At 46.2% G+C, this 27,794-nt stretch overlaps 1 protein-coding gene across 1 annotated transcript in view; it reads left to right on the forward strand.

Annotated features, from left to right (window-relative positions):
* LOC126188410 (protein amnionless) overlaps nucleotides 1–27,794 on the forward strand; it is a 150,280-nt gene that overhangs the window by 81,065 nt on the left and 41,421 nt on the right. The window contains exon 5 of the mRNA XM_049930013.1: nucleotides 12,847–13,065. Within this exon, the coding sequence (XP_049785970.1) occupies nucleotides 12,847–13,065 (219 nt within the window). The remainder of the gene's footprint in view (nucleotides 1–12,846; nucleotides 13,066–27,794) is intronic.

The raw sequence follows: 27,794 nt of genomic DNA on the forward strand, positions 1-27,794 counted from the left end.
ATTTTCTTCATATGAACCTTAAACCACACTCACGCTTCATTCATACTGCTAAAACACATTTATAACATTTTAATACATAATAACACTTTATAAAAATACTAGAACAGTTTATGAAAAACATTCTATTACTTTAGTGCACTATAGTGGGCACAATCGAAACTAAATCACAGTCCCCTATCCAATACTGTCCTCTGTCGGCTGATACATAAACTACGCGCGCGTCCAGTCTCGCGTCACCATCTGTCACTACCCAGCTCTGAGTCACATCTTCCACTTAACCGTCTCCATGGCCGGATCGGTATACGGCGCTACGCCTCAGCCTTCGTCTGAGTTTTCATTTCTCGTACCTTACCTTCGTTTTCCTTAGGCGAAATGTAAGCTAGTCGCGATAGAATCGTTCACCAGTCACCTTCAAATGCCGGCTGTCTAAATTCGCTCAATAGCATTCTTCGAAAATAACGTCGCCTTCCCTCCAGTGATTCCCATTTGAGTTCCTGAAGCATTTCTGTGGTACCAGAGTGTTGCTATAACAAATGTAACAGCCCACCGCTGAATTGCTTCGAAGGCTTCCTTTAATCCAGCCTGGTGCCAGATACCAAGCACTGGAACAATACTCAGCGAAGCAGTAGCTATCCTTTACAGATGAACCACACTTTCCCAAAATTCTCCCAATAAGCCGAAGTCGATCATTCGCCTTTCCTACCACGATCCTCACACGCTCGTGTCATTTCATATCGCTTCGCAAATTCACTTCCAGATATATAAACGACATAAGTGACTCAAGCACGACACTACTAATGCCGTATCCGAATATTACGGATTGTTTTTCCTACTATCCTCACTGACTTACATTGTTCTACATTTAGATCTAACTGCCATTCGTCACACCAAATAGAAATTTCGTCCAAGTAATCTTGTGTGCTTCCGAACGTTGACACCTTCCCGCACACCAAAAATCATAAGCAAACAGCCCTAGATTGTTGCCCACCCCATCCGCCAGTTCATTTATGTATCTAGAAACTAACAGCCGTCCTATCTCACTTCCCTGGGACACTCTTGTCGATACCTTTGTATCTGATGAACACTCGCAGTCGAGGACAACGTATTGCGTTCCATAGATTAAGAAGTCTTCGAGCCACAAGCTCGTGAAGCTGTTTGTACGAGAGTGAGTTAAATGAAAACCTTAAATTTGTAATAACAAATCGAAATTTCGTGCCGTTATCCTGTAAGTTGGTAAGCGTGCTACAAACAGCGTGCAGAATGGCCTGTAGGTGGGAGCATAGTGCACATGCACACATTCCGTCGCAGTATCAGTATAAAGATGGCCGCCCCACTTGCGACTTGCACCAGGGAAGAACAGCGTTCTGTTATTCGGTTTTTGCGTAGTGAAGGTGTGAAACCTATTGAAATTCATCGAAGAATGAAGGTTCAGTACGGTGATGCTTGTTTGTCACAGCAGCAAAAGGTGTGACTTCAGTGGAAGATGCTCCTCGCTCCAGTTTTCAAAGTGTCTGCAAGATGTGTGCCACGGCAGCTGACTCCTGAAATGAGAGAACGACGTGTTGATGCTTGTGAAGAACTTCTTCAGCGCTTTGAACGAGAAGTTGTTGGCTTCCTTGCAATAATCGTTACTGGGGACGAAACCTGGGTTCACTTCCATCAACCGGAAACGAAGAGAGCGAGCAAGGAATGGCACCATTCCTCATCACCAAAACCAAACAAGTTTCGAACAGAACTATCAGCAGGGAAGGTTACGCTGACTCTCATTTGGGATGAAAAAGGCGTAATTTTGGAGCATTACATGGCTAGGGGCACCTCTGTCACCAGTGCATCAACACAGATCTCCTAAAAAATCATCTGCGGCCTGCAATCAAATCAAAACGACGTGGATTGCTGTCAGCAGGTGTCCTTCTGCAACATGACAATGCAAGGCCCTACACTGCCTGTACAACAGTTGCAACAATCACAGACCTGCATTTTGAGTGTCTTTGTCATCCACCATACTCACCAGATCTTGTCCCAGTGATTTCCATACGTTTGAACCACTCAAAGACGCAATGGGAGGAAAGAAGTTCCGTTCTGATGAAGAGGTACGCCACGCGGTGCATGAGTTGTTGCGCGGACTACCAATTGGAGGACTTGCATTGAGCGTGGAGGAGATTATGTTGAAAAGTGATTCAGCTTTGTACCACTTCTGCACAATAAATAATATTTAAAAAATATTTAAGGTTTTCATTTGACTCACCCTCGTAGAAGCAAGTGCCCGAAGTACAGTGGCGTCGTTGGAAGCGCAGCTCTTGGCGCTCCTCCATCCGCTGCCAAGTTGCAGGTGGCAACTGAGTCGCTGTGCTGAGAATCCCCGTACGTCTTCGCACTGTCCCTGTTGGTACTTGTCTTTCTGCAGTAAAGCGCATTTTCTGACACGGGATAGGTAACGCGGCTCTACTATCTTCCATGGTTCAAATGGCTCTGAGCACTATGGGACTCAACTGCCGTGGTCATAAGTCCCCTAGAACTTAGAACTACTTAAACCTAACTAACCTAAGGACAGCACACAACACCCAGCCATCACGAGGCAGAGAAAATCCCTGACCCCGCCGGGAATCGAACCCGGGAACCCGGGCGTGGGAAGCGAGAACGCTACCGCACGACCACGAGATGCGGGCGAATCTTTCATGGCTGATCAAACAATGTGTGTGTCCTCTCAGCTGCACATCGCGTGGGGCAAGAGAAGTTCCGCGTAGCGTTGAGCAAGACTCTCCTGATTCCACTGATTCAATAAAACTGTCTTAATAGGCGTCGATTCTACCACTGTCGAATGTCAGTAAGTGCTGGCAAATGTTTTTCCTTCTTATAGGAGGCTTAACACGATCTTCTCACAAACAACACTGAAATGTGGTTTCTGTATGAGAAATCCGCTGTATGGCGTATTTTACTAACTATAAGACGCAAGTTTTTCTTCGAAAAATTGCCTCCATACTTAAGGTGCGTCTTACACTTGAAATTAATATAAAAATGTCCAGTGTTTGATTTAAAATTCCCGCCAGTCTTAAGAATGGGCATGCTGCGCGAAACATATCTGTATCTGGTATCATCGGATTCATCTGGCAGCAGCAATGCACCGATGCGACGAACGTGCGTTACGGGGATTCACAAGCTTGCTAACACTGTCTCCCTCCGCCGGCCGCGGTGGATGAGCGGTTTTAGGCGCTTTAATCCGGAACCGAGCTACTGCCACGGTCGCAGGTTCGAATCCTACCTCGGGCATGGATGTGTGTGATGTCCTTAGGTTAGTTAGGTTTAAGTAGTTCTAAGTTCTAGGGGACTGATGACTTCAGATGTTAAGTCCCATAGTGCTCAGAGCCATTTGAACTGTCTCCCTCCCACCCTGCCAGTACAAACCCAGAATACTGTCTAGCCTACGATGCGTCATTGCAGTCTATGTTGCCAGTGAACTTCAATTGAAAGTGATTTGTGTTATCGGTATCAGTACAATATTTTGTTAGAAGCTAGTTTCGCAATGGAAGAAAATAAAAGGTATTCGTATGACGCTGGTATAAACTGAATGTAATAGCATATGCAGAAGAATATGGAAACAGAACAGCTCAGAGGTATTTGCCGCCGACCAGCAGAAAAAAGAATTCCCGACTGGCGGGCTAGAAACGAAAAACTGAAAAAATGAGGAAAAATAAATGTGGAAATAGAGGACTGAATGCAAAATGGCGAAAATTAGAAGATGACGTACTGAAATGGACTCAAGGGCTCCGCCAAAATGGCATAGGAATTAATACAAAAATCATTCAAATACACGCTCGTAAGCTAGCGCTTCAATGGAACTTAACAGTGGGTTGGTGCTACAGGTTTACGAAGCGTCATGGCACCGTAGACTGCAAGGTCTAGGATACACGAGGAAGAACAGTCCAATGAAATGTTGTGAACTCCTCTCGGGTACACAGGCTTGTACTAGCCTTTGCATCGTAATGAAGGAGGAGTTCGTTTACATTTTTGTGGCGACGAACATACTGAAGTCGTTTCTTCAGTGTCCTCAATGCAGCACAATACACTTCAGAGTTGATCGTTGCACCATGAGAGAGGGCATCAAACAGGTTAAGCCCTTCAGAGTCCCAGAAGATCGTTGCCTTGAGTATACCAGCTGAGGGTGCGGCTCCGAATTTTTTCTTCAGAGGAGAGGTTGTGTGGCGCCACTCCATGGATTGTCGTTCTGTTTCCGGTTTTAACTGAAGAATCCATGTTTCATCGCCTCTGACGATGTTCGACAAAAAATTGTCACGATCAGTCACGTAAAGCGCAAGCACCTCCGCGCAAATGGTCCTTTGTTGCCCTTTATGGTCTTCTGTCAGGTGGCGAGGAATCCAGCGGCCACACACCTTTGATTACCCCAACTGGTGGACGAGTGTGTCAGCACTGCCAAGAGAGATGTCTAGTTGAGCATCCGTGATACGTCATAGTGATTCCATACAACCAACTGGCACATACGCACACTTCAGTGCAATGACGTACGTACATGAAGGACGGTCACGTGACTGCTACCTACTAGTTCTCGTCTACAGAGCTCCAAAACGACCGATGTGCAAATCCCTCGGTGCAACAATAAGGTTGTTGCACCAAGAGACTGGCTCCGTCGTCGACCATGGAGTGATGTCACCTCGTGAAAAGAGCACATAGGTCGTTTTGGAGCTCTGCAGACGACAACTGGTAGATAACAGCCATGTGACCATCCTTCATGTACGTACGTCATTGCACTGAAGTGTGCGTCTATGCCAGTTGGTTGTATGGAATCACCATGACGATAATGGTCGGCGTGAAGACGTGACAGAATGGCAGGCAGAAGCTATCGTGCTTGGAACCGCCCCTGACGACACGGTGAATGAAACTGCCCAATTTGTTGGCGTGTCGATGGAGATTGTGCAGCGTGTATACAAGGAATAGAGTAGCTATCGCAACCATCTAACATTCTAACATGGTGTAACAACGGTGGTCGTATAAAGATCCTAACTGACATGGAACAGAGACGAGCGTCACGCCTTGCCTGTGACAATGGGTTTCAAGTCCGACAGTAGTTGCTACTATTAGTGAGAGCCAATCTCAACCAATTTCCAAGCGAAAATATAGAAAGAACCCTTATGCAGTGGACATTTGGTTCAAAATGGCTCTGAGCACTATGCGACAACTTCTGAGGTCATCAGTCGCCTAGAACTTAGAACTAATTAAACCTAGCTAACCTAAGGACATCACACACATCCATGCCCGAGGCAGGATTCGAACCTGCGACTGTAGTGGTCACTCGGCTCCAGACTGTAGCGCCTAGAACCGCACGGCCACTCCGGTCGGCAGTGGACATTTGGAGTCAGGCATTTTGCAAAAGGCAGTTGCCCACAGCAACACATAAAGCTGCACGCTGTCAGTGATCCAAACAACACAAAAATTGAGCAATAGCCGTGCAGTGTGGTCTGACAAGTAATGATTTTTTCTTCTTTTCATATGATGAAAGGTGTCGAGTGCATCGACAATCGAATCAGGCACGTAACCTGGGGCGTGCTGAGGCCGTATTTCGGGTTGTCGGTGGTGTGGTGTGAAGTACTGGGAATTGTTTTCGTAGCGTGAGGTACGCTCACCCACTCGTGGAAATGAGCCAGGTTGTTTATTACAACAATCTCGGTGACCAATGATTGCCATTTCCTTTATATTTTCATGGTGAGCATGCTGCGGACACATTCGTCTTCCAAAACTACAAAAGCCAGGTTCGCAGACCTAGATCTATAGGTTCTTAGTATAACAAACACTAAAGCATTCTGTTTTGGAACAGGGGGTGAAATTAAGAGGCACCCACATGCCTTGCTCATACTGTGGCATCAAGCAGTCAGGCCTGCAAGATGAGTGGTCCGCCAAGCGAGTGGATTCCTTTTTTATTTACCAAGTAACATGAACTCTATTACTCACAATTAAGTTAAAAGTTATCCTCCTGCTTGGATATTACGCAACGGAAACGCACATCTGACTTTTAGTAATTTACACAACACTGACTGTTCACTACGCACTGGCAATACCACATTTTCTTTCTTATTTAACGGCTTTTATCAACACGTGGCCATCGCACTGAATATGAATGGCGCACACATTATAAATTCTGGATATCATGATAACATACAATTCGAAGGAAAAGGCCACCAATCTTTTTCTTTTCACTATCTTATTTATTCAAATAAATTCTATAATCTAAACACACAAATTCTATAACCTACAACAATAACACATGAGAAATTCCGCCCAGTGGGCATGGCTTTACATTGGTGACTCTCTATCTTATGGTCTCGTAATTATTTAATGCTACAGTGCACTTTCTGGATAGGATGGTGGATCTTTTTCTATATCTCACACTTCGACTCTCACAACCATCATCACGAAACTTTCCTCCAGACCGAGTGGTACAAAATGAACATGCATAACCCACTACCTCTGAAACTACCTTGCTACTCTCCCATGCAAACCACACATTCTTAAATTACATGACATACACCACACTGCAACATGGAATATGACATAAGGAATAGTCACAACACTATAATCACATCACTTTCAGCTTTCCCACTTCAATTAGTATTCATCCCAGTTCCACACGACACTGCCCCACTTCGCAACTTTTCTTTCCTACTACGAACTCTGGACGTTATATGCACGTCTTCCTGTGCAATGCAAGCCAATGGATAGACGGCTGACTCACCTTGCTTCTCTCTCAGAGTATTATAGTTTGAATCAAGCGTCACACGGAAACACAACACGCAAAGTAATATTAAGAACATATTCATCACACACGCGAGTCCTCAACTGATACCATGGACGACTACTTCTCTTTATCCTTTGTCTCAAACACAGATTGAGACTCACACAGTACTCACCACGTGGAAGTACTCGTCTCTAATTTCAAGTCCTGCACACGCCATTTCTTAAATATTTCCAACTAATAGTACACACGCTAGTAATTCAGCTTAACTTAAGCACTCGGAAGTATTTCAACTTATTGCTACATGTGGTTTCATTGTGACCGTTGGTCACTTCCGAAGATTACTACGATCCCATTAATATTACCTGCCTGACATTTAATTCTCCCCACAAAAGTTCCTGAAATAGAGAAATTATTATTCTAAACTACTCTTAAGTATTTCACATGCATACCATGTCTCCAGTCTTTTGTCCTTATGGAGCGCACCTAAGACAGGTCTTACCAACACTAGATCCAGTGGCAGAGTGCTGAAACATGGCCGTTCTTCAGGTCATCTCGCACCTCTGTCGAGGTGGGGGAAGATCATGCTACCGTATTGGTCAGCCACATTTCAGGCGCTCAAAGCTCCAGTAAGTTTCATCTCTTTGGTTCCACCAAAGGTGGCCAAAGGATCGTCTCAAAGATGATCATATATTCACATTCACTATCTGCGGTTAGCAGACGACCATACATTCATTCATTTCAGACATCTCACCAAACTGGATGTAAGGATTTATTTTGTGGGAGTGCACATGTGATCAATTAAATAAATAAATTGTCATTCTTTCCCACACTGGTATCCGGCTTCGCTGTATTAATTGAAATTGAGTTATTATTAGAAAAAATATGTTGTTCTGACAAGAATAATGAAGTATGTTGTACCTATTTTCAATGTCGGGCGGTACTGTATCCTTTCAAAATGTAGGAGTTACTATCCCCGCAGTTTGGTAGGTCTACATCATCAAGGAATGGCTTCAGCTTGACGTGACATACTGAAAGGAACTTGACGACTCTCTTCCCCACGAAACTGAGGTCCTTATCAAGGCCAGAGGCGACGTACACGACATTAGCGTGACTCATTTCTTTCCAGATGTGATTACCTCGTGACTACCAGAGGTGACAAAAGTCATGGAATACCTCCAAACGTCGTTTCGGCCCTCCTTTAGCCTAGTGTAGTGCTGCAACTCGACGTGGCACGGCTTCAGCACCTCGATGGAAGTCCCCTGCACATATACTGAGCCTTGCTGCCTTCGTTGCCGTCCATAATAGCGGAAGTGTTGCTGATGCGGGAAGTTGTGCACGAACAGCTCTCTCGATTATGTCCTGTCGGTGTTCGGTGCGATTTATGTCGTGCGATCTGCAGGCCAAATCATTCGCTACATTTGCCCAGAATATTCTTCAAACCAACTGTGAACAATTGTGGCCCGATGACACGGCGCACTGTCATCCATGAAAATTCCATCTTTGTTTGGGATCATAAAGACCATCAATGGCTGCAAATGGTCTCCTAGGAGTTGAGTCGGACCAGAGAAGCCAGTCCATTTCATGTAAACATGGCCCACACCATTATGGAGCCACCACCAACTTACATGGTGCCTTGTTGGCAGCCTGGGTCCATGGCGTCATGAGGTCTGCGCCACTCTAGAACACAACCATCAGCTCTTGCCAACTGAAATCGTGACTCATCTGACCAGACCACTGCCTTCCAGTCGTCTACTGTCCAACCAATATGGCCACGAGCTCGGTAGAGGTGGTGCAGGTGATGTGCTATTAGCAAAGGCACTCACGTCGGTCGCCTGCTGCCACAGCCCATTAACGCTGCATTTCGCCGCACTGTTGTAGTGCTTCGAGAATTTCGGGGTAAATTCTAGAAACACTTGGCTCTCTGCCATCTCGAACACCCGATATTTTAATGACGAGGGTGAGCGAGCTTATTTACTGCGCCACATTTATCTGTGTGTGCAGGAGGGACAGCTGTCACCAGAAGACAGGAGCTGTCTCAGACGAGTCGCCCCGACAAGTGCCTTGGAATTTATGTCCTTGTGCCTTGGAATTTATGCCAAAAAAGTCAAAGAGTGTTTTTATAATGTTCCGTGGTTTGTGGTGTCATGAGGATTGTTACAGAGACAGATGAAGAGTATATTCTATTGAGACTCTTACTTCATGTCTTGGCATGAGGCAGCACATATGTAGTTGTATGGGTGTTTTGTCGATTCTGACATTTATCTTGGAATCAGTTGGCTTGCTGGAGCTTGTACAGAATAATTGTTACTCTGGGGATGAGAGTTGAAAATATATTGTTGAACTGAAAAGATTCTACGAGTACATGACTTACTTAAAGAATAAAGAGTTTGTTAATATTATTCCCTTTAATCTGATACAGTATCCATAGAAGAATTAAAGGGTGAGAGTGGCATAGCTGATGACCCAAAGAAGAGGATCGGCTGCAGGCACAATGTGAGAGTCAACTGGAAGAGACATATGAGCCATGCAACCCAACACAGCAGTCTCTTGTTGTCCAAGAAAGCGTTACGTTAGACTGTCTAACAGATATGTTCATCGTACGTCCTACATTGTATGTTAGTTATTGTAAGACGTCGTGGTCTCCTGACCTTCATTGCTTACATATTCCGCTGTCACAATCATATTCCGCACATCAAGACGCTTCGTTCGAACCCAAACTCGATAAGATAAAGTCAATGTTGTATGAATTCATGTAGACCATATGCAAATAACAAGTAAGCGCACCGTAGTAGAAATACTCGACGCTGGCGTACACACACACATTCCAGACGCGACAGTCACAGGAGCTTTTAGTTCGGGAGAGCAACCGCACGGCAGGAGGTGGGTCCCAACCTATCTACGTCGGCCGGCGGCCGCCCGTGGAGCGGACAGCGTTTGCCCGAGTGAAAGAAAGGACGACTCCGTGTTCGGCTTAAAAGCAAATTCCGCTACATTGTGTGGGAGCGCCCAGCCTACGCATTCTTTACAACATAGCATGCAGTTTCAGAGATTTTCACAGGGAGACAGCAAACGCCAAACGCCGATACTACAGATTTCCGGATTGATCGCCTTAATCGAAACGTCATTCTCCCGTTTTAGAAGAGCAATACTGATTGGCAGACGATATTTCTGACGCCTTGAGCTGAAGGAGTAATGGAAGAGACTGAAAGATATACCCCTTCACGTCTGGCATGGAGAGGGGCCGTTCCGTTGTCGCTCTTGGAGCGAGAACACATAACGAGAGCGTGTGCGCTCGTATGTGTACTCAGAGAGTGAGGAACAAGTCTCTCCTCAGTACTTCACTGGGAGAGCACCTCTGTCGAGAGTGAATTGGAGTGCGACTCTGTATTGAGTCCTTGCGATTAAGCATTGTTCACTGTGTTGGCCGCCACACTTATTGTGCGGTGTGAATGGACAGAGCTATAGTTAAATGCCTGCGAGCGAATTTTTGAGTGGCATCGCAGTGGACTGGTTATCTGACTGGTGTACCACGCCAATAGTTAGACTAGGGGTGAATAGCAGTCCTTAACTTCATCAAGGCGTAGGGAGAGTTTGATTGGCAAAAGTCAATCCAGATAGAACGAGAGTTATGTTATTTGTCAGCAGCGAGCAGCGCAGACAGCAGTCATCACAGCTTACGGTATTGTGCGCTACAGCTCTTGCGAGCCCCATATTTCATATATCCTCCACTACACTACACTTCACTGCATTTCACACACGACAGCGTCGACCGTATCTAGCAATATTCTAACGGATAATTATTCAAGTTGAGTAGGCACGGCTCTCAGCCATTCTGCCAAGTCAATAGCAATCTTAACTTTGTACAGGAATTTCATTAGCGAATCCTATCCTTAAGAGGTAACTTCACATTCTGAAAAGAACCCGGAAATAATGTGTTCAGTTCATAACTAGAAGTGCCATTGTGATTTCTCAGAATTTTCATTAGTTTCATGTTTTTCATACACTAACTAACACTACTACAGTACCCAAGTACCCAAGTATCCCACTAGTTACGTAAGAAATTTTGTGAATTTTTGTGTCATTTCCTTACAGTGGACGATTCCAGAAGATATTTATTGCTGAAAGTTTTTCAGGCATTTCTCTTTAGAGCTTTAGGAGCGTCTGTTGTAGTGTGGGGGTGGAAATTGCATCTTGCAGGAACCACAGAGTAAAGGGTACATCTCAGATTAATCCGTTGCGCAGAACGACAGAATAGCACCCACACGCTCACATTATGACTGACAGCTCTAGGCAAAAATCGCTGCACTCGGCCGTTAAGTGAAAGCCTTCGGTCACTGCACTGTCTGCGATGAGAGGTAAAGCCTGAAGTATGGTATTCTCAGCACACTGTTGACACTGTGGATGGCGGAATACTGAATTCCCCGACGATTTCCGAAACGAAATATCCCATGCGTCTAGCTCGAAGTGCTACTCCGCATGCAAAGTCTTTTAATTCCTGTTGTGCGGCCTTCATCACGTCTGAAATCTTTCCACGTGAATCTCGTGAGTAAAACTGACAGCTCCGCCAATGCACTGCCCTTTTACACCTTGTTTACGCGGTACTACCGCCATGTGTGTATGAGCATATCGCTACCCCACCTCAGTGTAAATGGTCTTTGGTGTTACACTACTCGCCATTAAAATTGCTACACCACGAAGATGACGTGCTAAAGACTCGAAATTTAATCGACAGGAAGAAGATGCTGTGATATGCAAATCATTAGCTTTTCAGAGCATTCACACAAGCTTGGCGCCGGTGGCGGCACCTACAACGTGCTGATATCAGGGAAATTTCCAACCGATTTCTTATATACAAACAGCAATTGACCGGCGTTGCCTGGTGAAACGTTGTTGTGATGCCTCGTGTAAGGAGGAGAAATGCGTACCATCACGTTTCCGACTTTGATAAAGGTCGGATTGTAGCCTATCGCGATCGCGGTTTATCGTATCGCGACATTGCTGCACGCGTTGGTCGAGATCCAATGACTGTTAGCAGAATATGGAATTGGTGGGTTCAGGAGGGTAATACGAAACGCCGTGCTGGATCCCAACGGCCTCGTATCACTAGTAGTCGAGATGACAGGCATCTTATCCGCATGGCTGTAACGGATCGTGCAGCCACGTTTCGATCCCTGAGTCAATAGATGGGGAAGTTTGCAAGACAACAACCATCTGCACGAACAGTTCGACGACGATTGCAGCAGCACTCGGAGACTGTGGCTGCGGTTACCCTTGACGCTGCATCACAGACAGGTGCGCCTGCGATGGTATACTCAACAACGAACCTGGGTGCACGAATGGCAAAACGTCATTATTTCGGATGACGGTCGCATCCGTGTTTGGCGACATCGCGGTTAACGCACATTGGAAGCGTGTATTCGTTATCGCCATACTGGCGTATCACCCGGCGTGATGGTATGGGATGCCATTGGTTACACGTCTCGGTCACCTCTTGTTCTCATTGACGGCACTTTGACACTTTGAACAGTGGACGTTACCTTACAGATGTGTTACGACCCGTGGCTCTACCCTTCATTCGATCCCTGCGAAACCCTACATTTCAGCAGGGTAATGTTCGACCACATGTCGCAGGTCCTGTATGGGCCTTTCTGGATACAGAAAATGTTCGACTGCTGCCCTGGCCAGCACATTCTCCAGATCTCTCTACAATTCAAAACATCTGGTCAATGGTGGCCGAGCAACTGGCTAATTACAATACGCCAATCTCTACTCTTGATGAATTGTGGTATCGTGTTAAAGCTGCATGGGCAGCTGTACCTGTACACGCCATCCAAGCTCTGTTTGACTCAATGCCCAGGCGTATCAAGGCCGTTATTATGGCAAGAGGTGGTTGTTCTGGGTACTGATTTCCCAGGATCTATGCACCCAGATTGCGTGAAAATGTAATCACATGTCAGTTCTAGTATAATATATTTGTCCAATGAATACCCGTTTATCATCTGCATTTCTTCTTGGTGTAGCAGTTTTAATGGCCCGTAGTGCACTTTTCCCCCTGGCAGTAGAGAATTCCAGGCATATTGTGACTTCGGCTGTGTTTGCAGGGGCATACCTGCTGCTGGATGTGGACATCGGCACGTTCTGGCTGCAGCGGCTGCGGAGCACGCTGTCGCGCTTGCTGCCGGAGGGCGTGGTGCCCTGGGCGTCCAACGTGGACGTGGCCGCCCACAGCCTGCTGGTGCAGGTCGTGCTGGCCGACGCAGAGGGGTTCTCCGGCGCCAGCGCAGACGCCGCCCAGGACCTGGCCGAAGCCCTGCTCGCAGGTGCCCGCACAAACTAACTTCTCGCCACGCTTCCTATTGTTTTTGGCCGGAAGCCTCTTCCCCTGGAATTACAGGAATTCGTTACGTACGGCCAACTTCGTATCAGAGCTAAAAGTAAACTTGCATTCTCACTGTAAACCAACCAGCTTAGCGGAAATCTTTTTGGGTTGCTCTAATCCATTTTTTGTGTTTTTACAAATTGCTACACCTTCGCTCTAATTAAGGCCATAGAAGTGTAGTCTTTTCCGAATGTACTTCTGTCCAAAAGGCAATTCTGGTAGCTGGAGTCCAAGGTTTCTGTTAATCATACCTTTTGCGTTCTTGTTGTGATATTTCCATAGAAACTTTCATCAAATGTTCAAATGTGTGCGAAATCTTATGGGACTTAACTGCTAAGGTCATCAGTCCCTAAGGTTACACACTACTTAACCTAAATTATCCTAAGGACGAACACACACACCCATGCCCGAGAGAGGACTCGAACCTCCGCCGGGGACAGCCGCACAGTCCATGACTGCAGCGCCTGAGACCGCTCGGCCAATCCCGCGCGGCTAAACTTTAATCCCCTAACACAAATTTCTGTATATTTAACTGGGAAGTGAAATACAAATTTTCATAGATTTAGCGTTAATTTTTTTTATTTAACGAACTATTTTCTTAAAAATTTTCATCCTCTATTTCACAACCTCAGGGGTTGAATTTACAAAAACAGTCAAACGTGTATTTTTTCCTGATAGGGATATCAAAGTTTCATAGATTTAGCGTTGAAAATGCTTTCATAATGAAATAATTTCACAAAGCATTTCATCTTCTATTCCACTCGCAAAGGGAGCTGAATTTCCAAACACACTGAAACAAGTATTTTATATTTCTAACCGAGAAGTCAAATACCAATTTTCATAGATGTAGCCGTAAAAATGCTTTAGTAGTTCTTTAATAACGATTTATTTTCAAAAAAACTTTCACCTACTATTGTTCTCCTTAGTGACTGAATTTCCAGAGATCCTGAAACACGTATTTTTTTTTAATTTCTAAAAGAGGAACCAGACACCAATTTTCATAGTTTAATAGCGACATATTTTCATCCCCCTATTTCACCCCCTTTGGAGTGGAATTTCGAATAATCCGTTCTTATACGATGTTTACAGTGTAAGATTCACATCCGCTGCAAATTTCAAGTTTCTATCCTTGGCGGTTTGGGCTGGGCAGTGATGAGTCAGTCAGACACATACACACATATACACTATTTGATCAAAAGTATCCGGACATCCCCAAAAACGTACATTTTTCATATTAGGTGCATTGTGCTGCCACCTACTGCCAGGTACTCCGTATCAGCGACCTCAATAGCCATTAGACACCCTGAGACAGCAGAATGGGGGGCCCCACGGAACTCACTGACTTCGAACGTGGTCGGGTGATTGGGTGTCACTTGTGTCACACATCTGTACGTGAGATTTCCACATTCCTAAACATCCCTAGATCCAGTGTTTCCGATATGATAGTGAAGTGGAAATGTGAAGGGACACGTACAGCACAAAAGTGTACATGGTCGACCTCATCTCTTGACTGGCAGAGACTGCCGACAGTTGAAGAGGGTCATAATGTGTAACAGGCAGACATCTATCCAGACCATCACACAGGAATCCCAAACTGCATCAGGATCCACTGCAAGTAGTGTAGTGCCAGCAGTAAAATTCGGAGGTGACGATGTTATGGTGTGATCGTGTTTTTCATGGAGGGGGCTTGCACCCCCTGTTGTTTTGCGTGGTACTATTACAGCACAGGCCTACACTGATGTTTTAAACACCTTTGTACTTACCACTGTTGAAGAGCAATTCGAGGATGGCGATTGCATCTTTCAACACGATCGAGCACCTGTTCATAACGCACGGCCTGTGGCGGAGTGGTTACACGACAGTAACATCCCTGTAATGGATTGGCTGCACAGAGTCCTGACCTGAATCCTATAGGACACTCTTGGAATGTTTTGGAACGTCGACTTCGTGCCAGGCCTCACCGACTGACATCGATACCTCTCCTCAGCGCAGCACTTCGTGAATAATGGGCTGTTATTCCCCAAGAAACTTTCCAGCACCTGATTGAACGTATGCCTGCGAGAGTGGAAGCTGTCATCAAGGCTAAGGGTGGGCCAACACCATACTGAATTCCAGCATTACCGATGGAGGGCGCCACGAACTTGTAAATCATTTTCAGCCAGGTTTCCGGATACTTTTGATGACATGGTGTAGATAGACGGACGACGCTGTGTCTCCATTTGTGAGCTGGGCAATGCTGTTTGCATATGTTCTCCAGTATTTCAACATGCCCTAAGGGTCATTACAAGCTTAGACTTTGGTGCATTCTCACTTAACGACAAGAAGGGCTGCCAGCGCGGTAAGATGACCACCAAAGCGACGTACTCCTCAGCGACGTCACCAAAATTTCGACCGCTACCTTGAGACACCAAAACATTGAAGAGCTTCCTCTTAACGATAATCCACGGCCAACATCAGCTGATTTCCTATGCCTACAAATCATGGCTCGTAGGTACGCCAAGGAGAATGCACGTTTCCTTTTTAGAGTCAGCTGGGAAGGCTGTTACTCAGACAGTAACTAACCGCCGCCAGACGTGCAGTTTGGCGCCTAGGCTTCCATTACGAGCAGCGGTACCGTTTAGTACTACGGTGCGGATAGATTTTGAGTTGAAGAAAATCCAGAATTGAACGTGATCAGTGGTACCTTATCCTCTTCACCGTTGAGTGCAACACTTCTCTGTCGCCTGATGATGAATGTGTAATGAAGGCATCATCGTACATAACAGACAAGCAGGACTAAGGATTCAGCAGGGAGGTGAGTCTGTCGTGGTCTGGGGCAACATCATGTGTGGATGTTTCCTTTATAGCCTAATGGGGGTTGCTTACTAGGCAGCTTTCTTATAAATTATACTTACATGTTGTGAAACAAATCGACTGTCTTTGTACCGTCAGCTCCCCCATATTTACGGCTCCGACATACTTTAGATGCCTTCTGTCCAACCATGGGAAACCATTACTCAGGTTTTCTTAAGTCCTTTTACGCACTTTAAGAGCTAGCACAGATGACCAAGTAATAAAAAATGTGAACAGAAACATATTTTTCCAATGTTATACACGTAACACTTCTGCTACTCTCGTTGTATTTCTGCCACCTCACCTGTAAAGAGAGGAGTACCATTGTTCTTGTATTGTTTCTATGTCTACTGTACACTTCGGTGAAAACTTTTGACCTGCGCACAAGGTTTCGCTACACACGCTCATAATCATCTGGTAGTCCAACATCCACCGCTGCCATATCTCGTACCACCGCACCTGCCGCCGACATCCCTGAGGTCCCATGTTGTCTCCACCCACGAAGTATAATCTAAAAGATTCAGAACATCTGCAGTTTATGGAACTAAACTATAGAGGATGATTTTACAATGTTACAGAATGTCAAACGATGTACGGAATAAACTTAAAGGTACTGAAAAATTATGAAAACTTTTTCACGTAAAACGCCGGCCGTGGTGGCCGAGTGGTTCTAGGCACTTCAGTCCGGAGTCGCGCTGCTGCTACGGTCGTAGGTTCGAATCCTGCCTCGGGAATGGATGTGTGTGATGTCCTTAGGTTAGCTACGTTTAAGTAGTTCTAAGTCTAGGGGACTGATGACCTCAGATGTTAAGTCCCATAGTGCTTAGAGCCAATTTTTCACGTAAATCAATATTTATAGGGATATGGCTACTTTTCCGTAGCTCATATATGACAAGTCAGAAGAACATTAAAATAATTCATTCATACGTATTGAAATGGGCTTTCACGGTTTGTTAATACCACCCAAAGGTGAATGACGGAAGGTGTGGACCAAAGGGATTTGAGGCACTTCATTCACTGTTTATTTTTTTACAACACACTTCTTTATTAATAACATTGATAATACTTTTAAAAGAAAACAACACAACAGACCTTGTAAATCGCCTAACTGCATAAGTGAACTACTAAAAATAATCGTTAATATGTTTAGGAACCCAATAAACTTCAACTCACAAATAGCATTCAGTTGTTTACTAATTAATTAAATGTCTGTTCAAAGCAATTTCCCCACATAATCAATATTTCCTTGCTATTAAATGTCTGCATAAGTTAATGGCCATACATAGTAACCTCTGAACAACAATTCAATTGACTTAAAAAAAAAACACAACCACCTAAACATGTTTACAGAATTACGGGAAAGAAATGCATATACACCTTCTGTTTAGCAAATGAACCACTTTCGGCCTGAGCCACCAACAACATAAGTCGTTCTCATTACCCACATAGAGCCACTCCGAGGTACTGGAAGCAAAACATGTCTTCCACGCGTACACCGAAGGCACGGTTTCCCAGACTGCAAGCCGTAAGAAACCAGTCAACACGCTCCCGCCTCCAAGTACAGGAAGGCGTCGGTCTAGTAAACAACGCCCGCTACGGCGGGCGGGCGCGACTACGTAACTGCTTGCCACAGTGGGTCGGTTCCTCCCGCAGCCTCCGCGAAGACCGGTGGCGAAATTAATGAAATTAGCACCACCTGTGACACAAACGGCAAGCAACTCACCAACGTAATAAGGACATAAATTATTTGCATATACAACGTGTCCAAAACAGCTGTCTATCCACTACTTCCAGCACCTCAGAGGACACCACTTAACACAGTGAATTCAGAGTCATCTAAACATACCGCGCAATCTGCGCAAAACCACATAAACTTCCTGCATGAGCGCGCTACGCTTAAAATAAGGAGTATTAACTTAACACAATATACAACTTCTAAATCTCCGTGTGACTGACCTGGACTCGTGAAATGGATCCACCAACACATCATCATGACCAATAAACCGCCTCCGCTCTCCACTTGCGAGGCACAAATAGGATATGTCCTGCAACACACTGATTAAAATATCTAAAACAGTGTTCGTTACAAGATTAACACTAAATGTGACAGGGAAACATTAATCAGAAACAGACATCGGTTCGTTACAATAAACGCACAAATTATGTGGCTGAAAAACACAACCAAGTCAGTGGCACACAAGAAGGTCAGTAATAGTAAGGCCCTTTATCATTTTCCCATTAGAGGGGTGTAAAACAGTAACACTTAAGCAGAGAATTATGAATGCATCTGAGCAATTCAGTGACTGACAACAACTAAGTTTTTAAATGCAGAACACAAGTCCTCGCAGGATAAACGCGGCCTTACGCTATGGACTCCTAATAGTAAGGTCAAGCGTCCAAAGCACACTGGTCAATACATACACCACAACGGCAAGCACACTCGGTAATCGCCAGAACGATGGACACTGAGAACAAAATGCTGCTTATATCCAAACCAACTGTGCTCGCAATGGCATCACATCAGTCACAGAGCCATAGAGACGAGAATGTAGTCACTAGAAGCAAACGGTAAATCCATCATAAACAAGGAAGCAGCATGTTCCCGACAGCATCGGCGCCTCTACCCACCAAGTCCGCAGCAAACGCCCAAACACAATCAGGTAACGTGGCAAACTTTCCTCTTGCCACCACACACGGCGTCGGCAGACACGGCTTCACGCTCCGCGCACTACTGCCTATCTCCCTGTTTCTGCTCGCCCTCCAAAATCCAACTACTCGACTGTCACAGGTGCCTCGCCGACTTCCCCCACGAGGGGGCGCCACTTCTCTCTTTCCTCCGCGATACAGCGTTAATATTATACGCGGTACGTTCGATAGATCAAACCCGAGCCGCCACGGCTCACGTATAATGATTTCATTGTTGAGATTTCATGGAGTTGCTTCGTCCAAACGAAGCATGTTGGTCGCAAGTTCCGGTAACTGCATCGAGCAAAAGCCAGTCATAGGTTTGGAAAGTGTACTCTCCCAGGTTTGGCCAGCAGAGCTTCAATGTGATTGAGTGCAGCTTTGCTTGTACCTGTCTGCCACCTGCTGTAAACACCAACCAAGAAGTCTTCCAAGCGGCTGCTTGTTTTGTCGTCCGCTCATGGCTGCACGTTCAGGCCACAGGCGACTTCCATAGATTGCGCCTGTTAACAAAAAAGTCTTTGACGTGATTTATTGACTAAACCATAGGGAGGTATCGTCTGTAAATTATTTGTACTTTCTTGTGTCGTCGTTTCTGGACACGTCGTAAAAACAGCCTGTATACACCGAGGTGACAAAAGTCATTGAACACTACCTAATATCACGTCGGACCTCTTTTTTCCCGGCGTCCTGCAGCAACTCGACGTGGCATGGACTCAACAAGCCGTTGGAAGTCCCCTGCAGAAATATTGAGCCACGCTGCCGCTATAGCCGTCCATAATTGCGACAGGTTTGGCGGTGCAGGATTTTGTGCACGAAGTGACCTCTCGATTATGTCCCATGAATGTTCGATGGGATTCACGTTGGGCTATCTCGATGGCCAATCCATCTGCTCGAACTGTCCAGAATGTACACTCCTGGAAATGGAAAAAAGAACACATTGACACCGGTGTGTCAGACCCACCATACTTGCTCCGGACACTGCGAGAGGGCTGTACAAGCAATGATCACACGCACGGCACAGCGGACACACCAGGAACCGCGGTGTTGGCCGTCGAATGGCGCTAGCTGCGCAGCATTTGTGCACCGCCGCCGTCAGTGTCAGCCAGTTTGCCGTGGCATACGGAGCTCCATCGCAGTCTTTAACACTGGTAGCATGCCGCGACAGCGTGGACGTGAACCGTATGTGCAGTTGACGGACTTTGAGCGAGGGCGTATAGTGGGCATGCGGGAGGCCGGGTGGACGTACCGCCGAATTGCTCAACACGTGGGGCGTGAGGTCTCCACAGTACATCGATGTTGTCGCCAGTGGTCGGCGGAAGGTGCACGTGCCCGTCGACCTGGGACAGGACCGCAGCGACGCACGGATGCACACCAAGACCGTAGGATCCTACGCAGTGCCGTAGGGGACCGCACCGCCACTTCCCAGCAAATTAGGGACACTGTTGCTCCTGGGGTATCGGCGAGGACCATTCGCAACCGTCTCCATGAAGCTGGGCTACGGTCCCGCACACCGTTAGGCCGTCTTCCGCTCACGCCCCAACATCGTGCAGCCCGCCTCCAGTGGTGTCGCGACAGGCGTGAATGGAGGGACGAATGGAGACGTGTCGTCTTCAGCGATGAGAGTCGCTTCTGCCTTGGTGCCAATGATGGTCGTATGCGTGTTTGGCGCCGTGCAGGTGAGCGCCACAATCAGGACTGCATACGACCGAGGCACACAGGGCCAACACCCGGCATCATGGTGTGGGGAGCGATCTCCTACACTGGCCGTACACCACTGGTGATCGTCGAGGGGACACTGAATAGTGCACGGTACATCCAAACCGTCATCGAACCCATCGTTCTACCATTCCTAGACCGGCAAGGGAACTTGCTGTTCCAACAGGACAATGCACGTCCGCATGTATCCCGTGCCACCCAACGTGCTCTAGAAGCTGTAAGTCAACTACCCTGGCCAGCAAGATCTCCAGATCTGTCCCCCATTGAGCATGTTTGGGACTGGATGAAGCGTCGTCTCACGCGGTCTGCACGTCCAGCACGAACGCTGGTCCAACTGAGGCGCCAGGTGGAAATGGCATGGCAAGCCGTTCCACAGGACTACATCCAGCATCTCTACGATCGTCTCCATGGGAGAATAGCAGCCTGCATTGCTGCGAAAGGTGGATATACACTGTACTAGTGCCGACATTGTGCATGCTCTGTTGCCTGTGTCTATGTGCCTGTGGTTCTGTCAGTGTGATCATGTGATGTATCTGACCCCAGGAATGTGTCAATAAAGTTTCCCCTTCCTGGGACAATGAATTCACGGTGTTCTTATTTCAATTTCCAGGAGTGTACTTCAACCACTTGCGGACACTTGTGGCCTGGTGACGTGGCGCACAGTCATCCATAAAACTTCCATTTTTGTTCGAGAACATGAAGACCATGAACGGTTACAAATGATCTCCAAGTATCCGATCATAACCACTTCCAGTCAATGACCCAGTCCATTTCACGTAAGCACGCCTACACCATTATGGAGTCACCACCAGCTTGCACAGTGCCTTGTTGACAACTTGGGTCTATGGCTTTGCGGGGTACGCGCCACACTCGAACCCTATGATCAGATCTTACCAATTGAAAACAGGATACATCTGACAGACGATGGTTATCCAGTCGTCCAGCGGCCAGTCGATATGGTCGCGAGCCCAGGAGCGGTGCTGTAGGTGATATCGTGCTCTTAGCACAGGCACTCGCATCCGTCGTCTGCTGTCATAGCCCATTAAACACAAATTTCGCCGCACTGTTCTAACGGATAAACTCGACGTAAGTCCCACACTGATTTCTGCGGTAATTTCACACGGTGTTGCTTGTCTGTTAACACTGACAACTCCAGGCAAACACAGCTGCTCTCGGTCGTTAAGTGAGGGTCGTCAGCCACTGCGTTGTCTGTGGTGAGAGGTAATGCGTGAGATTTGGTATTCTAGGCACACTCTTGACTTTGTAGATCTCGGAATGTTGAATTCCTTAACGATTTCCGAAATGGAATGTCCCATGGGTCTAGCTCTAACTAGCATTCCGCGTTCAAAGTCTGTTAACTCTCGTCTTGCGGTCTCAATCAGATCATAAACCTTTTCATATGAATCAGCTGCGTCCCAATGACAGCTCTGCCAATGCACTGACCTTTTATACGCTGTGTACGCAATACTACCGCCCTCTATATATGTGCAAATTGTTAATCCATGACTTTTGTCACCTGAGTATGTATTCTCCAGAGAAGGAGTATACAGATGGATGCAACGATGAGATCCTGGACTTCATGTGGTTCAAAAATACCCTGCAATCCTTATAGGACACGCTTTGCTTGGTCAGCCTATGCTGGCTATTTCAAATCCGACAGAGTCAGGCAGGCCACCTGTACACATGGAACTCTGCAGCCTACAGACGGCGACACGTACGCAGCCACGCCCATGGCGTCACGTAACGTGGTCAGATCCCGTGGTCAGCGCCTCAGCTTTTAAGTCACTAACAAACAGCCTCTCTGTCCGTAAACCTTGCGTATATACAGAACTGGGTCAATAACCTCATTTCCTGGCTAGACCTGCATGGTTTGGTGCACAGGATTGATCTGATTTTTCCTTGTGACAGTCACGTACTGTATCCCTGGACTTGACTTACAACGGCTAGGCTATTCTAAGTTTTCACCTTACTTTTTATACGTGTCTGCTCCATTTTGGGTGTAAACAGTGGTGTAATAAACTCCTTTTTTAAACAGACCTGTAACAAATAAGCATCATTAGGCAGCAAGAGAAGTCCCCTCTGAGTGCCGTCTACATCTACATCTACATCCATACTCCGCAAGCCACCTGACGGTGTGTGGCGGAGGGTACCTTGAGTACCTCTATCGGTTCTCCCTTCTATTCCAGTCTCGTATTGTTCGTGGAAAGAACGATTGTCTGTGTGCCTCTGTGTGGGCTCTAATCTCTCTGATTTTATGCTCATGGTCTCTTCGCGAGATATACGTAGGAGGAAGCAATATATTGCTTGACTCTTCGGTGAAGGTATGTTCTCGAAACTTCAACAAAAGCCCTTACCGAGCTACTGAGCATCTCTCTTGCAGAATCTTCCACTGGAGTTTATCTATCATCTCCGTAACGCTTTCGCGATTACTAAATGATCCTGTAACGAAGCGCGCTGCTCTCCGTTGGATCCTCTCTATCTCTTCTATCAACCCTATCTGATACGGATCCCACACCGGTGAGCAGTATTCAAACAGTGGGCGAACAAGTGTACTGTAACCTACTTCCTTTGTTTTCCGATTGCATTTCCTTAGGATTCTTCCAATGCTTCTCAGTCTGGCATCTGCTTTACCGACCATTAATTTTATATGGTCATTCCATTTTAAATCACTCTTAGCGCCTACTCTCAGATAATTTATGGAATTAACTGCTTCCAGTTGCTGACCTGCTATATTGTAGCTAAATGATAAAGGATCTTTCTTTCTATGTATTCGCAGCACATTAAACTTGTCTATATTGAGATTCAGTTGTCATTCCTTGCACCATGCGTCAATTCGTTACAGATCCTCCTACATTTCAGTGCAATTTTCCATTGTTACAACCTCTCGATATACTACAGCATCATCCCCAAAAAGCCTCGGTGAACTTCCGATGTTATCCACAAGGTCATTTGTATATATTGTGAATAGCAACGGTCCTACGACACTCCCCTGCGGCACACCTGAAATCACTCTTACTTCGGAAGACTTCTCTCCATTGAGAATGACATGCTGCGTTCTGTTATCTAGGAACTCTTCAATCCAATCAGACAGTTGGTCTGATAGTCCATATGCTCTTACTTTGTTCATTAAACGACTGTGGGGAACTGTATCGAACGCCTTGCGGAAGTCAAGAAACACGGCACCTACCTGGGAACCCGTGTCTATGGCCCTCTGAGCCTCGTGGACGAATAGCGCGAGCTGGGTTTCACACGATCGTCTTTTTCGAAACCCATGCTGATTCCTACAGAGTAGATTTTTAGTCTCCAGAAAAGTCATTGTACTCGAACATAATACGTGTTCCAAAATTCTACAAATGATCGACGTTAGAGATATAGGTCTATAGTTCTGCACATCTGTTCGACGTCCCTTCTTGAAAACGGGGATGGCCTGTGCCCTTTTCCAATCTTTTGGAACGATACGCTCTTCTAGAGACCTACGGTACACCGCTGCAAGAAGGGGGGCAAGTTCCTTTGCGTACTCTGTGTAAAATCGAACTGGTATCCCAACAGGTCCAGCGGCCTTTCCTCTTTTGAGCGATCTTAATTGTTTTTATATCCCTCTGTCATCTATTTCGATACCTACCATTTTGTCATCTGTGCGACAATCTGGAGAAGGAACTACAGTGCAGTCTTCCTCTGTGAAACAGCTTTGGAAAAAGACATTTAGTATTTCGGCCTTTAGTCTGTCATCCCCTGTTTCATTACCATTTTGGTCACAGAGTGTCTGGACATTTTGTTTTGATCCACCTACCGCTTTGACATAAGACCAAAATTTCTTCCCATCCACAGCGTTGGCCCCACCTGTGCAGTGTTCCCATTTTTGCTCTGCAGAGATCCCACAAATGTCTCCGTACACCGGTACTAGCCAGCCAGTGTCCTATACGCCGTTGTGCTGTGGGGGGAGGGGGGTTTCTTTTGTACTCATAGATCGAGAAGACACGCCAACATTTATTGCAGTATGCACACAGCTTATCATTCCTCTTCCCTCGAGTGCTTCGAATGGCCTCAAATCTGGTGTGCAGAATTTGACAGTAGCCTTCTCTTAATTCCTTCTTCCATTTCAGGTGGTATGGGAAACATGTAGGTCGGGTAGTTACTGCACAAACTTCAAGACCTATTTTTCCTTTACGCAGAGGTATATTCCTTAAGGATGCTATTATATAACACTTACTTTTTTGCAACTGCTGCTGTTTCTCTTGCTCATTGCTTTGCTACGTGATTTACAGCGTATGAAGCACTGGTGGAATATGCAGTATCCCAAGATAAAACCCTAAACTCATTATATTCATTCTGTATCTAGAACTGCAGCAGTACTTTAAATTGGCAGTTTATGTGGGTACGATATGCAGCCAGTCGCTTTTAGAACTCGATAAGATTTATTGCACCACTAACTAGTGTTCTAACCACAGCAGGCTCGTAATCAGATAGCAGTGTTACGGGAACATGCACTGTCCACTGCTGCCAAGGCGACGACGACAGCCCCCTCTTTATGGCCCTGGGCATCGCTTTACGATGCTGCCCGAAAATTTATTTTCAGTTCAGTGATGCAGTTTCCATCACGGTATTTCTATCGGTGTCGTAAGAACACCGACGACACAATTCTTAGATTTCATTGGTCGTAAAATAACAGTGGCTGAAGAACCTTCAACATCGCAGCGCGTCTGCAATCGTTGGTTAATATATTAAAAAAACTAAAAACCCGCCTCGATTGCGAAAAAAGCACGTAGTGTTAAGTGTTAACCCAGGTTTCGGCGTAGATGACTACACCTTCTTCAGAACAACAATAAAACCCACAAGTGCCTAAGAAGACCTTTGTCAATGATTAAAAGAACACCATAGCTATACGTTTATAAACGAAAAAAAAGGAAAACACAAACAGTACATACATACAAAGTCAAACCCACTACTTAACTTAATGGTATACGCTCCACCTCACACCGGCCTATGTTCGGTGGGCCACGACTGCAGTTTATGGCGGATCATGGCCCATCGAACATACGCCGGTGTGAGATGGAGCGTACACCATTAAGTTAAGTAGTTGGATTGGATTGTTTGGGGGAAGAGACCAAACTGCGAGGTCATCGGTCTCATCGGTTTAGGGAAGGACGGGGCGGGATGTCGGCCGTGCCCTTTCAAAGGAACCATCCCGGCATTTGCCTGGAGCGATTTAGGGAAATCACGGAAAACCTAAATCAGGATGGCCGGACGCGGGATTGAACCGTCGTCCTCCCGAATGCGAGTCCAGTGTGCTAACCACTGCGCCACCTCGCTCGGTGTGTTAAGTAGTGGTTTTCACTTTGTACATATGTACTGTTTGTGTTTTCCTTTTTTTCGTTTATAAATGTATAGCTATGGTGCTCTTTTAATAATTGACAAAGGTCTTCTTAGGCACTTGTGGGTTTTATTGTTGTTCTGAAGAAGGTGTAGTTATCTTCGCCGAAACCTGGGTTAACACTTAACGCTACGTGTTTTTTTCGCAATCGAGGCGGGTTTCAGTTTTTTTATAAACACTGGCTGATGTTAGGAAAGAGGGTGGGGACATAAGGAAGACTACTGATGTGTTGCAGGGCTGTTAGCACCCAGCCGGCCGGAGTGGCCGAGAGGTTCTAGGCGCTACAGTGTGGAACCGCGCGGTCGCAGGTTCGAATACTGCCTCGGGCATGGCTGTGATGTCATTAGGTTAGTTAGGTTCAAGTAGTTCTAAGTTCTAGGGGACTGATGACCTCAGAAGTTAAGTCTCATAGTGATCAGAGCCATTTGAACCATTTTTTTGTTAGCACCCACGTAGAAGACCACGAACGCTATGTTGGATTGGGGCAGCACAATAGAACGGGATTACCAGAGCACTGCTGCGATTGTGGGTAGCCTATTAATTTTCAGAGACGATGAGTAGACAGGTTCTGTACGCGCTAGATAGTAGTGGTTGTGCACCTGAAAATTAAGAGAGGCAATTGAAATCGTTAGGCAGCACTACATAGCGGCATTACAAGAAAAATGCCATGATTGTGGGCAGTCTATTAATTTTCAGAGAGGATGTGAAGAGAGGACCTGTACTTGTTGGTTAGAAGTGGTTCCGGACAGGCAAAGTAAGAGAGGCAATTGAAATCGTTAGGCAGCACTACATAGCGGCATTAGCAGAGAAATGCCACGCTTGTGGGCAGCCTATTAATTTCCAGAGAGGATGAGAAAAAAGTACCTGTACTTGCTAGTAAGCAGTGGTTGTGCACGGGAAAGTTAAGATAGGCAATTGAAATCGTTAGGCAGCACAACATAGTGGCAATACCACAGAAATGCCACGATTGTGGGTAGCCTATTAATTTTCAGAGAGGATGAGTACAGATACCTGCACTTACTAGTTGGCTGTGGTTATGCATGTACAAATTAATTAGGCAATTGAAATCGTTAGGTAGGACAACAGAGTGGCATTACCGGGGCACTGCCACGATTGTTGGCGGCCTATTAATTTTCATAGAGGATGAGTACAGAGTACCTGTACTTGCTAGTTAGCAGTAGTTGGGCACGTGTAAATTAGGAGAGGCAATTGAAATCGTTAGGTAGCACATCATAGTGGCATTACCAGAGTAGCCGCGCGGGATTAGCCGCGCGGTCTGGTGCGCTGCAGCCATGGACTGTGCAGCTGATCCCGGAGAAGGTTCGAGTCCTCCCTCGGGCATGGGTGTGTGTGTTTGTCCTTAGGATACTTTTGGTTAAGTAGTGTGTAAGCTTAGGGACTGATGGCCTTAGCAGTTAAGTCCCATAAGGTTTCACACACATTTGAACATTTGAACATTACCAGAGCACTGCCACGATTGTGGACAGCGTATTAGTTTTCAGGAAGGAGGAGTGGAAGGGAAGGGTAACTGCATGATGGCACTGGTTGCGCTCGTGCTAATTAAGAGAGACAACAGAAATCTTTAAGCAGCTTAACAACATCGACAGAGAGGCTCCTACAGCTGCCGACATCCTGGTTGCCGGTCTTCCAAAATGACAGGCCGTATGTGATCGCAGGGCAGTCGCGTCACCAGACGCTGCTGTGACAGGCCAAACAAGCAGCATAGGTGGAACGAGCGTCGTTCCTCCTCTACTAACAGCAGGAAAATGCGGTCTACACAAGCTTATCGCCAATTCGTCTCGGGCAATCAATAGCAACAGCCCGCGTGTGCCACCTCCATGCTGTCTCTGGCAAGGCCAATCGATGACATTTTATAGCCAATAAAGTACAAGAACTGCGACGCTGGCCGTCTTGGGACATCGTTAGGAATGCAGTGGACTGAAGTAGCTACATCCCAGCTAGTTAGTCACTGCCCCGAGGAATGCAAATACAACTGGCCGGAACGAAACTTATTTTAATACACTACTGGCCATTAAAATTGCTACACCACGAAGATGACGTGC

The sequence above is a fragment of the Schistocerca cancellata genome, chromosome 5 (genome assembly GCF_023864275.1).
Source record: "Schistocerca cancellata isolate TAMUIC-IGC-003103 chromosome 5, iqSchCanc2.1, whole genome shotgun sequence".
NCBI classification, from domain to species: Eukaryota; Metazoa; Arthropoda; class Insecta; order Orthoptera; family Acrididae; genus Schistocerca; species Schistocerca cancellata.